At 37.4% G+C, this 16,538-nt stretch overlaps 1 protein-coding gene across 1 annotated transcript in view; it reads right to left on the bottom strand.

Annotated features, from left to right (window-relative positions):
- The window catches only part of LOC121415102 (adhesion G-protein coupled receptor V1-like), a 109,675-nt gene extending 99,273 nt beyond the window's left edge, over positions 1–10,402 (bottom strand). The window contains exons 1-5 of the mRNA XM_041608198.1: positions 10,295–10,402; positions 5,811–5,992; positions 3,550–3,792; positions 1,258–1,362; positions 217–330 (exon numbers count right to left, since the gene is read on the bottom strand). Coding sequence (XP_041464132.1) covers positions 217–330; positions 1,258–1,362; positions 3,550–3,792; positions 5,811–5,984 — 636 coding nt within the window. The 5' untranslated portion in view covers positions 5,985–5,992; positions 10,295–10,402. The remainder of the gene's footprint in view (positions 1–216; positions 331–1,257; positions 1,363–3,549; positions 3,793–5,810; positions 5,993–10,294) is intronic.
- Between the last annotated feature and the right edge of the window lie 6,136 nt (positions 10,403–16,538).

The following is a 16,538-nucleotide window of genomic DNA, read 5'->3' on the forward strand; positions in this document are numbered from 1 at the left end:
ATTTTGTTTTGTTCTCATTGTTTGTGCAGTATATTCTCATGAAAGTTCATTGAAAATGTATACATCTTGTTACTACATGTATGTAATCCATGTCACATCAAGCATCTCAAGTTTGTAAGCCCTAGATCACAGAACATGAGAAATAATTGTGTGGAACCCAATTGCAATATCGCAGGCGAATTATCAAACACAAAAATCTATCTTCATTGTCTTTACCTCATCTGCTAGGACTGACACAATGAACGATGCTGATGAGTCGCCTTCTTGGAATGTAACAGATGATGTCACAGGTGAAAGGTCATTGCTTGCTGCATTCGGACCACCTGATATCTGCAGTAAAAAAAAAAGTAAGTAGGCCTATATTGGAGGAAATCTGTTGACCAAAAATTAGTCAGCTTTTAAATTGATGCATGGGACACAGATGAAGCAGGCAATGATTGAATATCGAAATAGTGCTATCATGCAACCCAATAATCAATATTCATTCACAAAAGTAATGGAAAATCACACACTTTCATTTTATATTTTTTCAAGGTGGTTCATGTAGTTTGCTTGCTCAAAACTATTCTCTAAAAATATTTCGGAGTGAAGAAAAAGCAAAAAGCAGCTAAAAAGGCCACTGTCGTGTTTATACAACAGAGGAGATATGGCGATGTTAAGAATCTATCTGTTATCTATTCTGCTAAGTGGACAATTAATTGCATGGACTAGACCGATCATTCCGAGGTGTAGAACAGTTGTTTTAGTGGCCAAAACAAATATGGAGTAGTGTGTGTGCAGCGCTTTGTAACCGAAAGGAAAAGGCGCTATATCAAATGACTTTTGGATTGGATGGATTGGGATTGGAAGGAAAGCCAGTGAAAATCACTTACAAAACTGTTCATGATATGCTCCACAGGTCTAAAGGCTTCCTATCATCCGGGGAGCGTTTCAACAACATTTATGTTGGACAGGTTGTCAGATCTGACAACTTTCCTCTATTTTGATTGGCTGAGAAGCACGATTACTATGGTAACTGTCTGATAAGATAGGACTTGTCAGGGAAAATGCCCGACAAGTGCTTTCATGAAATGCTCCCCGTCGATTTTAAAGTTGGATGGTGAAGAACCGGTCAGGGAGTGATTCACCAATACCTAAAACCAATCTTAAGAGGGATGAAAATAAATCATCTCATGTCTGATCGTTCTACAGCTATGACAATTGATTCTAGCTGTCAGTGTGTCACATCCCGAAGGTCATGTCTTCCCAAAGCCTTACCTGATAGTTGACCGCCACAGTGCCAAAGAGACCGGCAGTTCTTATGAGTGAGAACTGAACAGGATTATCACTCTCTACAGCCTCATTCACGTACAATGGAGATATCTACGCATAAAAGGGGATGAGTAAAAATACAATTAAACAACGGTTACGGGTGAAGGTACGTTATCAATCAACACAATAACGTGATAGGCTCTGTTTACTTTGACATGGAATTCTTCCATTCATAGTATTTATTGGTGTAACAAATAATACATGTAGTACATACAATGTAGGCCTACAGTATGAAGCACATGTCAATTTTGCAAAACTTAGCCTTATAAGTCGAAGAAATTTTTTGGATCAAATCAAGCAAAATTTGTGTTATAAACCTCTTCCAAGTCCAATTTCTCCTACATGTACATTAACAGATTTCCATGGTCTCAAAAGATTTGACCTAGTAATAATAATATAATAATATGCAATTTTTTATATAGCGCTTAATACAAATGTTTCTAAGCGCTGCATACTATTACCCCAGCTTTAGCACGGCTACCCTGATCGGGCGCATCAAGCATTCAAGGAATTCCTTCCTACCGGGTACCCATTTACTACACCTGGGTCGAGAGTGGCAAATGTAGATAAACGCCTTGCCAAAAGACGCTACTGCTGTGATGGGATTGGAACCCCGGACCTTGTGGTTCACAGTCCGGAGACTTATCCACTGAGCCACAGCACCTCTAGTAACATGTACCTGATTTGAATAATTTCACACAGAAGGTACATGAACATTGCACTGAACATCGCAGTATTTTCCCTTTCATTTGTGAAAGAGAAATGGGCTTTAAGATCTGGGCCCCGTCTTACAAAGAGTTATGATTGATCCAATCAATCTCAACTGTATGGAAATCGATCCGTACCTTAATCTTTTCTACAGAAACTTTGCACAATCTTCTTAGTAAACATATATAGAGAATCACACTGAATCTAAAAGAGAATGGTGAATCAATGTATGAATACACATCATATCTAGAAATATTTTGAACAAAAATGAATTTTAGATGCTGACGTTGCTGGCCATCCATGGTTGTGACTGATCAATCAATCGCAACTCTTTGTATCACGGGGCCCTGGAATACTTTCACATACACCACTTGCTGTTGTGTTGGACCAGCATAATTAAAACATTCATTAAATTTGAATTATAAAATAATAAACTGGTATAAATGTATTTGAACCCCACATCTCCACATTTCTTTCTGTCCACTACTACCATGAAACCATTTGCACCTGTGCCCTTTTGTGCAAACAATGTCAAATACAGATCATCTTATACGAGCCTACATTGTGCATGGTTGCACGAGTTCACGCATATAATTACTATGAGGAAAGATGCATACTACATGTATGTTGACATAGGTAGGACTTGAATGCCAGATGGCACTTGTTTTCATTTATTCAAGTCCAACTATACAAGATTCCTCCTAGATCGCTCCTGTGCAATATTCATGTTGGTTTTTATTTTCCTTTTTACCATGCACTTTGGATCAAGCTAATGACAAAGTTCAGTTCTGGTAATGATCTCAAAATGACTTTTTACAGAATCTAATATAATGACCACCCAAGTGTCTGTTTGTTTGAATAAAAAACATGTGAGATAAGTTTCTGGAAGAAATTGTGTAATTGCTGAGAAATAAGCAAAATAAGCGCGGATTCGGTCACCTCCGTCGGGTCTTTATTCCAGTAATAATAATACACTGTCCCACGTGTGCCTATATGTGTTGGCAATCTTCAGTGTGATCATATTTCAGCTTAGATTTTATGATTTCACAAAGTTCAGTTTATGTAACTGTACCAGATCTAGATCCATGATGATATAGTCATACTTAACCTTGGTTTTACAGACTTTCTCACGAAATTAGTGTTTTACTGCAACTACTATCATTTAGCTTTATTCTACATTAATTGCACTCCTTTTTCTTACACCCCCACTCCCTAGTTTTCTCTTTTCCTTTGCTCTTTCACTCCCTATCTCTCTCTTCCACACACAACCACTATGTTATGTATTGCTTACAACCGCTCTGTTTCTTGCCCACTCAATACCCCGTCTTTACGTCTCATATTTCTCCCCCCCCCTTCTTGTTCTCTCTCTAAACAAATGATCACTGAACATCTGATACATTGTAAATGCTCTACTGCACCAGGTTTCACCAAACCAGAGCTCGAGACATGATCATCAACACAGAAATTCAGAGGATCCGAACAAAACTGTCCATTCTTGTCCACCACTACTTCAATTGTCTTCAAACTTACCATATCGAATCCAATGATTCCAAAGGCATCATCGCTGTCCTCCACGGTGACTTGTGCCTGACTTGGGCTCCCAATACTAGCCCCATTGCTTATAACTTCCAATGACAAGACAAATACCTCCGCAGGTTCCGGCAGGTCATCATCCCGTGAAGCGAATGATGCGGTCTCGGAGGAGGAGGAGTCCCCCGCATCAAATGTTAGAATTTTTGATGTCTCAAAGAAATCATTATTTGGATCTTGAATCTGCCAAGAAAAGAAGAGTGTTAAATGCTACAGTACAATCCTCACAGCACATGAGGCAAAGCTAAGACACACATATGTAATTCCTTTGATAAACTTTGCCAAAATCTGTTCATCACACTACATTTGAATAGAAAATAATCATTCCTCTAAACACTTCAATAAGGAAATGTAGATTTAAAAAATAAATAAGAAAGAAAGAGCTTTCCTACAGGAAAGTATTCTTCTTCTTTTTTTCATGAATACACTGATGTCAGAGAGCTTTGATCTTTTGACTTTGTAAGCCCCGAATCTATTCAATTTTCGATCCCGTATGCACTCAAGTGTCAGGTTCGAAACGTGCATTTATCAAGTGTATTTATTACTAGTACTTCAATTACATGTATAGCCATATATATGTACACAAATACATTACCTTTTCGTAACATTTGACCTTATGATCCCAAAATCACTCCAAAAAAAAGGTCAAATTCGAATCTGATCCTCCTCTTATTAGTGTATACATGTACGAATATGCAGGACTTTTTAAGAAAGAGCTGTGCAATCAAGCTCAACGAACAACATTCTTTCAATCCTCGAGCACACTAAACTCAATTGCCCGTATTCTGAAGTCAGGTTTAACTTAGACAATGGTTTAACTCTGTGCTAAAATTATGGCAAGCCAAACATGTCAAAATTGTTACTTATATTGTATATTTCTTATGATTATGGTGTTCTTTCTTAACTCGCCATAGTGAAGAAAGCTATCTTATTTATCCTTCCGAAACAGTTAAGAATGATTTGAGAGAAAAATGAGCTGATACATTGAAATTATACTGTTATAGATTTATGACACTATTGGCTTTCCATATTTAAACCACAACTTTAAACCCAAGATTAAATTAAACCCGACTTCAGAATACGGACCAATGTCAATAAACAAAACAATAGATTCAACAAAACATTGTTCTGGATTTTCAGAGTTTTCAATTCGGTGGATTCACATATGGTGTACCATTTATCAGTTAACAGTGAATAGACCAAATTTCTAATTTCGGGGCCAAGATCCTGAACCCTGGGGCGGTATTCTGAACATTGTCTTATCTCCGTATTTTATCTTATCTCAGAGATATGACAAAATCATTATTCTGGTGGATGTCATAACTTTTGTCACAAAAATTTTCATAAATTTCGTCTCTTCTCTTTAGCGCGCACCAAAATTACGCGGCCTTAATGCGCATAATCCTTTTATACAAGCAAAAGATATGACAAAAGTTATGACAGGGGGTAGCAGTCATAAATTTTGTCATATCTTTTAGTACCAAATATCCCGATACCCTGCCGACTGAATGTCAAGCATATAACGATATCATTTAGATTAGATTGTGGTATTATTTTCACTCATCATCCACGACAATTTTAAAATTATTTTTTCATGCTACAATTAGTTAAGCCCTACATATTAATTTCTCCTTTTTTTTCTCTGTTTTCCTTATTTTTCTACTTCTCCTCTAAAATCCGTCACAGCTCCCTGTCTCTCTTTGTAATTAAGCGCATCAATATTCGCGTAGTTGCGCGATGCCAGCAACAGAATTGGGGATACCCACTACCTGTCACGGGGCATTCCTATTGGCTAGAAGGGCTCCCACTGGGAACTAACGATGATTTTGATTGGACTGCTTCCGAAAAGATGGGCGGGAACTTTGAGAGATATGACAGGGAAAAGACAATGTTCAGAATACCGATTTGTGACAATCATAGCGGTGTCACATCTCGGAGAGAAATGACAAAAGTTATGACAGTGTTCCAGAATACCACCCCTGGTAAACAACATGAGCAAGCCGGCTGAGCCACCTCGGCTGGCGCAGCATAATCGCATGCACACTGTACTAACGCACGCAATAGATGTCGACCTTTTCCTGTGAGGCATCGCAAATTTCTGCCTGTCTGCTGCAACCGACACTAGGTGGCACATCGCATTGTGAATCAACGGAATGGAGTCAAGAAATGTTACCAGCTACTTGGCCTTGAACCCTCCTCACCTTTACTACCACGTTGATCTGTTGGGTGCTGGCTCCAACCTTCTCCACTCTCACTTCCGCAACATCGCCTTCTGATATGCTCACTGCTGTGTCTTGAAACCTTATCGTCTGAGCTTGGCCGAGGGCTACTGATGCTGCCAGCAGCAACAGAACCCCGCAGACACTGAAATGCATGCTGGAATCTGTAAGACAAAAATAGCAATGGTCACCATGGGAAGGGTTAAAAGGGCTAACCTGATTACTGGTAGCTGATCATCAACCGTACAGCAAATTATGGCAGTCATAACAATTATTGAAAGATTATTGGAAAAAAATTTACATCAAAAAAAATATGAGTCAATTTCACCAAGCAAAACACTGAAAACTTCATCAAAATGTGATAACAAATAATGATTACAATTAATTTTAGACATTTTGCAATATTTCATTAAAACAGTTAGGCCTATATGCATGCAATCATGATTCATTCAATAGGTGGGCTGATGACGACATTATGCCAACCTCCTTTCCTTTTTCTTACATATGTATGTTACTTCATGACATTGTAATCAAACTGGGGCCCATTTCTCAACACCGTCATAAGTCTTACTTCTTGAATGAATCAGAGATAGTGAGCTACTTGTCCGCTAACTGTTTCCAGAATCCCTCTCTGCCAAGATAGGGGACAACAACCTGACTAATTATTTATGACACCTTTGACTTGACATAACTACTTTCGTAATGACGCAGTCCATGCAAAAGAGCCTTAAAATTTGAAAATCATAATCTTACGTAATCAATTATAGAAGCTGAAATTACATTCCAAAAAAAAGTTGGATACAATTGCTCCAGCTGTTTAAAGGACAAGTCCACCCAACAAAAACTTGATTTGAATACAAAGAGAAAAATTCAACAAGCATAACACTAAAAATTTCATCAAAATCGGATATAAAATAAGAAAGTTATGACATTTTAAAGTTTCGCTTATTTTTAACAAAACATTTATATGAACGAGCCAGTTACATCCAAATGAGAGAGTTGATGATGTCACTCACTATATCTTTTGTTTTTTATTGTTTGAAATATGAAATATTTTGATTTTCTCGTCATTGTCATGTGAAATGAAGATTCATTCCTCCCTGAACACATGGAATTCCATTATTCTAACATTTGTGCTTCAGGCAAGGAGGTCCTAATCATCAAATTCGTAAAAATTGAAATATTGTATAATTCAAAATTAAAAAACAAAAGAAATAGTGAGTGACATCATCGACTCTCTCATCTGGATGTAACTGGCTCGTTCATATAACTATTTTGTTAAAAATAAGCGAAACTTTGAAATGTCATAACTTTCTTATTTTACATCCGATTTTGATGAAATCTTCAGCATTGTGCTTGTTTGATGTTTCTCTATTGATTCAAATCAACATTTTTCTGAGGTGGACTTGACCTTTAATAGCGATGCTGTTGCTATGAGGCTGTCTCGTGCACCACAAAAGTTTCATTCGTTGACGAACTTGACAGCAATGATCGGTTATTCATTGGGCTGGATACGGCCAATCAATGACAGTGCTGGATGCATAAGGGCTGGTATCTGCAACCCGGGTGGATTTGGAAATCATGAATATTGATTCATTACTACAACAAGAGTTTTAGTAAACAACATCGTGACTTTACAGACTCACAGGTAAATTTCTTTCTCTTTAGTTCGCATGGGTGTTATTCATTTCGTCATGTTTGTAAATTTCAGAAAATTAAACAAGTTGGACTGACACTGATAGTGCACAATCTGCATCACTGGTTACGCAATGCCGGACAGGATTCGGTTAAACTGCCTTGGAGCCTTCAATTTTACCTCAAACCGGCCAATTACTAAAATGTTCTTTCGTCAATAGTTGTCGATATCGGTTAAATATATTTCATCTGATATACATGTATACTGACAGAGAATTTTCTTACCAATAACAGCACTACCCAGGGGTACCCATCTTAACGGCCAGCTGTGATTTTTGAGTCATGAAATGAATTATTCGTTATTTTATTTTCTCACCAACTGAATGCTCCGGTCTTCATGGTTTACATATTGTAAGTATGAGTGATGGATATTTTGCCTCTGCTATTGATTTGATTAGATGTATTTTCCAATTAATCACAATAATTGCAGTTTTGTGATTGACAAATGCTATTTTGTGACTAAGCATAAGACTCGTCTCCTCGACCGACAGTGTCGATATTGTTAAAGATCTACATGTCTATAAGACGAATTGTAAGAGAAATTGCACTCATTCATTTAGTTTTTCTTTTTTTCTCTCTGAGAACGCGATTAAAGAATATTCCAAAATGTCTTTGGTATGTAGGCATGATAGAGAATAATGAGTGGTATTTTTAAATGTACAATGATCTTGACAGAATAGAAACAGATGGCAAAGAAAAAGAACAAAAGGACCATTAGCTACAATGTAGATCTCTAGATCTACATTTTTGTAGAGTAACTGCTTAGGTGCATGCCCTGGTGTCAGTGTGCGGCACGTTAAGCAGACTCAGCAATATACCACTGAAATCGCCAACACACTCTAAAAAAAAAGTGTAATTTTCCTACCAGTACCAGTTGTTTGTGTCCGGACAGGTTGTGTGTCCGGACGATCAATTTTAGAAAGTCATTTGGAAAAAATTGCAAGCGAAGTTTCATCAATTTTTAGTACAAAATGTTAGGAAATAGTATAAAGATCAAAATATAAGATGATTACAAGTATTGAATTCATATTTTTAGTGTAATCCAAAGACAAAAAAGAAGGCTTCAAAAAGATAAACTGTCCGGACACCCGACCCCCCATCCTATATGTACCTAAATCATATCCCGTGTCAAAATGATCAAACTCGCTATTTCTCAACATCGTAGAACTTTAAAAAATATGGGGTTAAAAAGTTAATTTTTCACGATGTTGCCGATATTCGTGGATTTTAGAAACATGTCCTCACCTATAAATGGCACACATGCTGGTAAAGCCTTTCCAAATTTTCACCTTAAGTGCCTACTTTTGGTCTAACATTAGGTGTTGAGGTGTTAGACCAATAGCTTCGGTCTCTCTTAAATTGGTTGTTCCGCTGAACTGCGTTGGCTCCACTCATAAATTAAAGAGACTGAAGTTCTAACTCAATCTGTACAGGGACTCAATGGTCACATGTTTATGTATTAAGTTTGGATAAACCAGGGAAGTGGGAGTTGCGGGACAGCCGAAGTAAGTCACTCTGAGTCCCCGGGTTTTTTTTTCCTTTTAAGTTCATTTTTTTCCTGGTTTTGGTGCATTTCAGGCCAAAACGGAATACTAATCTTTATTTTGGTCCAGTTCTTTTTATTTTTATGAAATAAAAAAAAATCGATGAGCCCCATCTGATCAGGGGGATTTTGCATTGTTAACCCCCTAAATGCCGGGGTGCACGATTGCAAGCCTTCTCTCTGACGAGGAGAAGGTTAAAACATTCCTCGAAACAGATGGCTGCCAGCTCTCTAAAGTCTTAGTGAGGTGTGTGCTGGTAAAAGTGGTATTCGGCCAGTGCAAAACTGCATTTAAGATTTAGCGCTCGCGATCACGCTCACGAAGCCCGAAGGCACAGGTCATGGCAAGCCAAGGCAATAATACGGTAGGCCTAGCCGCCTAGGTCTATTGACTAATTGAGATTTTATGAAATGAGATAGAAGGTGAAAACCTAGACCAAAAGCTTCGGTCTCTGTTATGTTGGTTGTTCAGCTAACTCTGTTGCTGGCTTCACTCACCAAATACAGATTACAGAGACCGAAGTTCTAGCGCGATCTGTACAGGGGACTCAATGGCCATATGTTTATGTACTTAAGATCAGATAAAACAGGGAAGTGAATTTGCGCGACAGCCGAAGTAAGTCACTGAGTTTGTTCCTTTTAACTTGATTTTTCTCCGTTTTTTGGCAATTAATGCAAGAGGGTATATTAATTTGAATTTTGGTCGCGTTAATTTCCAAAATTTTATTCATTAAGACAAAAATTGAAGAGCCCCGACAGGGGGATTTTGCATTGCAAGTCCCATAATCAAGGCTAATGGTGGCTGCACGATGGCGAGCCGTCTGTGACTGTACTACGAGGAGAAATAATTTTTAAAATGTTTAAAAAACTCCTCAATTGGCTCAAAACAGACGGCTGCCAGCTGTCTAGTGAAAACCGTGAAAATAAACATTGTAGTTAGAAATAGACAAATATATAAATATATTAACTTTAACTGTAGTGGTGTTGGTTACTGTCAGTGCAGTGACTGAGCTGAGCAGAGTGAGGTTTCGCAACGCCTTGACTATCGTGTCCGTTAAATAGTTTAGCCGGACCGCAGGGGCAGCGCAGCTCGAGGCCGCTGGTTTCACGACAAATTTAAATCCCCTCTTAAGTCTTAGTCTTATAATTTCATTTTTAAACATTTGTGACAAGGTTATCATTCAAATTATCCATTCACACAGAATAATATATTAAATTCCTCACTTACATTAAACACCACTCTTGTTACATGCTCTCCAAGCCAACAGCGGTGTAATTTAATACCTAATATCGTTAGGCGTCTCTTCGATTCGGCGTCTGTTGTTTCTACGGATGACAAATTGAATACGCTGATGCCATTCACAATTTTGAATTTCTGTTCACCTCACTAAAAAGACGGGAAGCAGCGAACAAAAATCGTGAACGTAGATGGCGTTGTATTATTCTCGTTTCTGTACAGCTGCTTGCTTCACATGCACAGCTTTGATCCCGGGGTATTGATTGATGATTCATATCTGATGAACAATAAATGGGCGTGCCCCCTTGAAATGAACATATCAGAGGGAGGGTGTGTTGTGGATCGTGGGGGATTTCCCCAAGAAAAAGTTCTCCCGTTTGCACATATTCAGCTTTTCTCAAGTTTTGGTAACCCCCCCTCCAAAAAGTAGGTATGTCTCGGGTTTGTCCCTTATAATATTGTAATTATAAAAAATGATGTACGTGAGTAAGCCTGTAATCTGTAAACATTTAAATTCAATAAACTTGTTATTTTCTATCAGATTTTGGTGATTTTTTTTAGATTTTAGCACGGTGATTTTTTTTCTATTAATTTTAACCATTTTAAGCCAAGAGTACCCCTTTCATTAAATATTTGCATTTTTACTCTTATGGTTACGTCAAAGGTTTTTTTTTTTTGCTTTTTATCTCTTGAAAGTGACTTCACCTCTTTATTATAAGTTATCAATGTCAAACAATCGACCTCCTGCCCTAACTTGATCTATATATTTTCATCAATAATATACAGGGGCCACGGAACGGTTTTCAAAGTGGAGGGCTGAGCCAAAAGTGGGGGGCTGACCATGCTAAAAATCGGTTGGAAAAAGTGGGGGGTTAAGCCCCCCCCCCGGTTCCGCGGCCCCTAATATAATTATAATTAAACCAGTTTTGTTGGACGACGGTTACTTTTAAAGGACAAGTCCACCCCAACAAAAACTTGATTTGAATAAAAAGAGAAAAATTCAACAAGCATAACACTGAAAAATTCATCAAAATCGGATGTAAAATAAGACAGTTATGACATTTTAAAGTTTCGCTTCATTTCACAAAACAGTTACATGCACATCTCGGTCGGTATGCAAATGAGGGAACTGATTACATCACTCACTCACTATTTATTTTGTATTTTATTACATGAAATATGAAATATTTTTATTTTCTCGTCATTGTCATGTGAAATGAAGTTTCATTCCTCCCTGAACATGTGGAATTCCATTATTTTAACATTTTGTGGTTCAGGCAAGGAGGTCCTAATCGTCAAATTAGTAAAAAATGAAATATTGTATAATTTAAACAATAAAAAACAAAAGAAATAGTGAGTGAGTGACATCAGACTCTCTCATTTGGATGTAACAGGCTCGTTAATATAACTATTTTGTTAAAAATAAGCGAAACTTTGAAATGTCATAACTTTTTATTTTACATCGAATTTTGATGAAATTTTCAGCATTGTTCTTGTCTGATTAGTCTATTGATTCAAATCAACATTTTTCTGAGGTGGACTTGACCTTTAATAATGATTTATTGTAAATGAATTATCGCAAAGGGAAATGATAGAATTCAAACTGACACTCGTATCCGCATTCTCATTCAATACATATGATTATGATCAGGGCCGTCACCAGCTTTTTTCTAGGGGGGGGTGCTTTTTATGAAAAAAAAAACACAAAAACACAAAAAACAACGTATTAACTCAATTTCATGCAGTTATATAGCCCGCCGGCCAGATCTTTTTCAAAAGAGCCCTCAAGTATCCCTACCCCCCCCCCTTCGGTTTTTTTTTTTTTTAATTTTTTTTTTTTTAATTGTTTTTTGGGGTTCTGAAGGGGGGTGCGTTCGCACCCTCCGCACCCCCCCTGGCGACGGCCCTGATGATGTAAGACCAATCGGTCTGTCTCAACGATATGTAATTTTCTGTGCTCTGGAGAGAGAGAGCTCGAAAAATCAAACGATCCTTTTTTCTGATGGTGCATGATTTATGAATGTCGCCCTCTTAGTGTGAGTGTCAACGATTGACTGATCATGTTAAAACGTTTGGTTAAAACGTCTTAGCCCCCCCCCCCTCCGTGTTTCTATAACCCCTTCTCTGTCTTCATCAATTTAGGAGTGGAGACCTTTTTTTCTTCTTTTTCCCCTTTTTTGGGGGGGGGGGGGCTAGTTTGCTTCCTGTCAAGTTTTTAGCAAGACAAAATACTTATTCATGTAGTCTTTTTTTGTGGTTTGTCTAATTTTGGGGATATGCACACCCCTTGAAATAATCATGCACTGTATAAACGCTGTTTAAATTTTCAAGCACGTTCTTTAACCACGTCTCTCTAACAATAACTAGTGTTTGAACTTTTTAAACAGCTGCTCATACTTTTTCTCTGTTCTTTCTTTCTTTATTTTCCTTTTCCCCTTCTTTTTTTTCTTTCTTTCTTTCTTTCATTCATTCTTCCTTTCTTTCTGTCTGTCTTTCTTTCTTTCTTTCTTTTTATCCCTTTCTTTCTTATATCTTCCATTCTTTCTTCCATTATTAATTTCCTTTTGCTTTTCTTTTTGGTTTTCAGTCTCTTTCTTTCATTCTTTCAAGAACATAGTTCCTGACCAAAATCATATTTACTAGTTTCTCGTCCTGGACAAAGTAGGAAGAAAAACAGCATTATAAGCAAAGGTTGCATGCTTTTTGTATACGATGGAAGAAGCAACAAAACAAATGACGTTTGGTGTCTTTCCCGTCTTCCCCCTCCCTCTCTCTTAATCACACAGCAAAAACTGTGGTGTTAACCGGTGTACATAGAGGACCACACCAGTTATTTTACACCGGTGTTAAATTAGTGGTGTTAATTCAAACCTATACGTGTTATCACAACACCTATGGTTGTTACATTTACACTCTTTGGTGTTATGTTCAATCTCTATGGTGTTATTTTAACACCTCAGGGTGTGGTCCTCTATTAACACCAATTGGTGTCAGTTTTAACACCACAGTTTTTCAGTGTATATCCCTCTCTGATCGATACTCTATCTGTCTCGATGCACAGCAAAGGTTCTTGCACAAGTTTGCTCCGTTTGGTGAGCTACTATTAAAAGAAATGTAATATATAATCTACATGTATTTGCTATTGCGATGGAGGCACATAACCCTTTTGACAAGATCTTTATTTCCGTGATTAAGAAAGAACATCTATATTCTGTGTTGAGATATCCTAGATTTCCTGATGATGATTCTGTCAACTATGTGCAGACACACACTTCTTCGGGATTTGTAGGAAATACTAATTGTCACTTTTGACCTTCTCTCACTTGTATTATGTAGTGCAGATCCATTTACTAATCTATTCAGTCAAACATACTAATAATCTTTCTTGCATGCTTTGGGCAGGATTAATATTTTATTGCAATGATGAATAGTCAGGCCCGCGGCTGATCAAGGTTTTTTTTTTTTTTTTTTTTTTTTTGGGGGGGGGATAATATTCTAAATGAAAATGGCTGAAATGTCAATCAGAAGAGAACAAATATTGAATTGAATACTAGTAAGTCAATATCATTGGCCGCAGAAGCATGGGTTGGGGGCTTCAGCCTAGACTCCTTGTCATTAACTATGTATGAAAAATTAAAAATAACCATAAATGTGTGATTTTATACATGTACATCACCACCCACCCCCACCTTCGAAATCGTTCCTCGGCCCCTGATCATAGACATGATAATAAATCGCGAATGAATTTAGGTATAAGCTAATGCGAATTGTCATACCTCTTCTCTTTTTTCCCCTCATTTTTTTCAGTGCATATCGTCGAATTACCTTCGGTAACTCACATACAACACATTTGTTATGAAATAATAACAGTTCGAATACTAGGGTGATCAAAGATTTTGCTTTATGCTAATGCTCTCCTTCAGAATTCTGACAATATGACGTCATTCCTTGGCAATAATGACTCGTTATGCACCTTATTTTGTATTTTAAACTTTATAATTGTCTGACAGGTAGACTAACGTAAGATGTCTGGACATGATTTGTAAATACCAACATCAACCAGACTGCTTCAGACCTTTTCAAGATTTGAGAAGTTCTACATTTTGGTTCAATTTTGAAATGCGAAACAACTCGTGCAGAAAGGAAGCTCGAATCGACTTATATACAAATTGGACAATTCAGCTTACCATTTGCGAAGCAGACGGCTCTTCAATGCAAATTCGACGAAGGGCATTCAAGACAGTTCTAAAATTTGTATTTATTTTCTTACATTCTATCTGTTAAAATATCATCGAAGAGTGACAGTCACTTACATTATGTAAATTTCAATAATCTTTTCTGCATCGAATGAGTTTGCAAAATGCCAACTAATGACACTGTTTTAATCAAAATATAATTCATAGTAGGCCTATTTGAAATTTGAAATAACCCTTTATGACATGCCTGAGAATCATAGGTTATATTGGGAAAGACACTGGCGGATCCAGGGCGGGCACCCCCCCCCCCCTTGAGAGGCATAATCAAAATTTCTAATGTAAATTTTCCGTTCTTGTGTGCCTCCCCCCTTTAAAAAAGCGAGGACATTAACGAGGACTTTTTTTGGCTTGTTAAATTGTCTGGAAACTGTGCCAATTCCTCCTTGGAAAATCCTTGATACGCCCCTGGGGAAAGAAAACAGAATCGTAAATAAGTAACCAACAAATTAATGTCACAGTATTTTCAAATACTTCATATACAAAACATATTTTCTGTCAAATAAAATCTTCAATATATACAACAAGTATAGCATATAAAGAGCATTCATTTCTGCTAGACAGAAGTTTGTTTTAATATATTGCGTGAAGCTGACATCCATCTCATGTAAAAGACGGAGAGAAAACAAACTCGCTGATAAAAATGAAAACATTTTGTATCCCGTGTTATGCTAGAAATAAAATGTGAACCCGAAACAAAACCTGAATGGAATAAACAAAACATGTCATAAGACGCGATCGCTATATATGTTCTCACTTTCTTCCAAATAAGCGGATCTGGGAGTGGTTGGTCTACCCCCCTCCTCCCGTTTGGGTTCCCTCAAACTGCAGGGGAGAGAACCGAATATGATTGTCTTTAATGGCGCTATACAAATGCTGTGCATCATCATCATGCCTTCATTTTAGGTGTGCTAACTTTTTTTACCTTTTCCGTTTCTTTCTGGCGACCAAACTTCCTTAATTTTTGAATAATGACTCTCCCCCTTTAATGTAGGGAAAGGCTTGTAAAATATTTAGGAAAAAACGTGTCTAAAATCAATTATTCAAACCCCCTCTTTGCAAAAAGCAAGATCCGTTTCTGATCAGAATGATGAAAAATAGGAAAATTTAAGTTTTCAAATTCATTTTTTTTTTCATAAAACATTTGTTATTCACATAATAATAATAGTAGGTAAAATGCAAATGACCTTCGATAAAAACTGACGATTTAAAACCACTCACTTTTCTCTTTGTTATTCTAGTATTTTATATTTTTGTTTTCTAATTTTTGCATAATATGTAAAACATGCATTTTACTAAATCACAATTATGATGATAACTTTATATGTTCCACGGAAAACTAAACCAATAGTTATCCATGCATTGTAGGAAAAAATGAAAACATCTCTATTATGAAATTAAAAAGATATAATATACTGCAGTATTTAGTGTGTTGAACCGTGGATCAGATATTAGACCAAAATTTTCAGTGTAATATGATTGTTTGATTCCAATCAACTTTTTGTTGGGGTGTACTTGACCTTGAATTTTTATTTTGTACTTCAGGAGGGGGGGGGGGCATATTTGAGATATGTAAGTGCCCACAATGCCCCCACCCATACCACTAGCGTACCTACGGGGGGGCAGTCCCCCCCCCCGATGAGTCACATCCAAGGCAAAGGACGTATCCCTGCCCCCCCCCCCGACGAGCTTGAAGACTTTTTTGCTTTTCAAATTTTTGGGCGGACTTTTTTGCCCCCCCCGTGGAAAATCCTTGGTACGCCACTGACCCATACACACAACATAAACTGTTAACCAGTGAACCGCACATAGAGAGCGATGCACGCACGATATTTTACTCCCTTGTTTACACACATGAGTGTTATTACAACACCTTTGGTTATTATTTTAGCACTCATTGCATCGGTGTTGTGTAAAACTCTAGGGTGTAAGTTTATTACCTCAGGATGTGTGACCTAGAAAGACACCACCATCTGGTGTCG

Source organism: Lytechinus variegatus, chromosome 5 (genome assembly GCF_018143015.1).
Source record: "Lytechinus variegatus isolate NC3 chromosome 5, Lvar_3.0, whole genome shotgun sequence".
Classification (NCBI taxonomy): Eukaryota; Metazoa; Echinodermata; class Echinoidea; order Temnopleuroida; family Toxopneustidae; genus Lytechinus; species Lytechinus variegatus.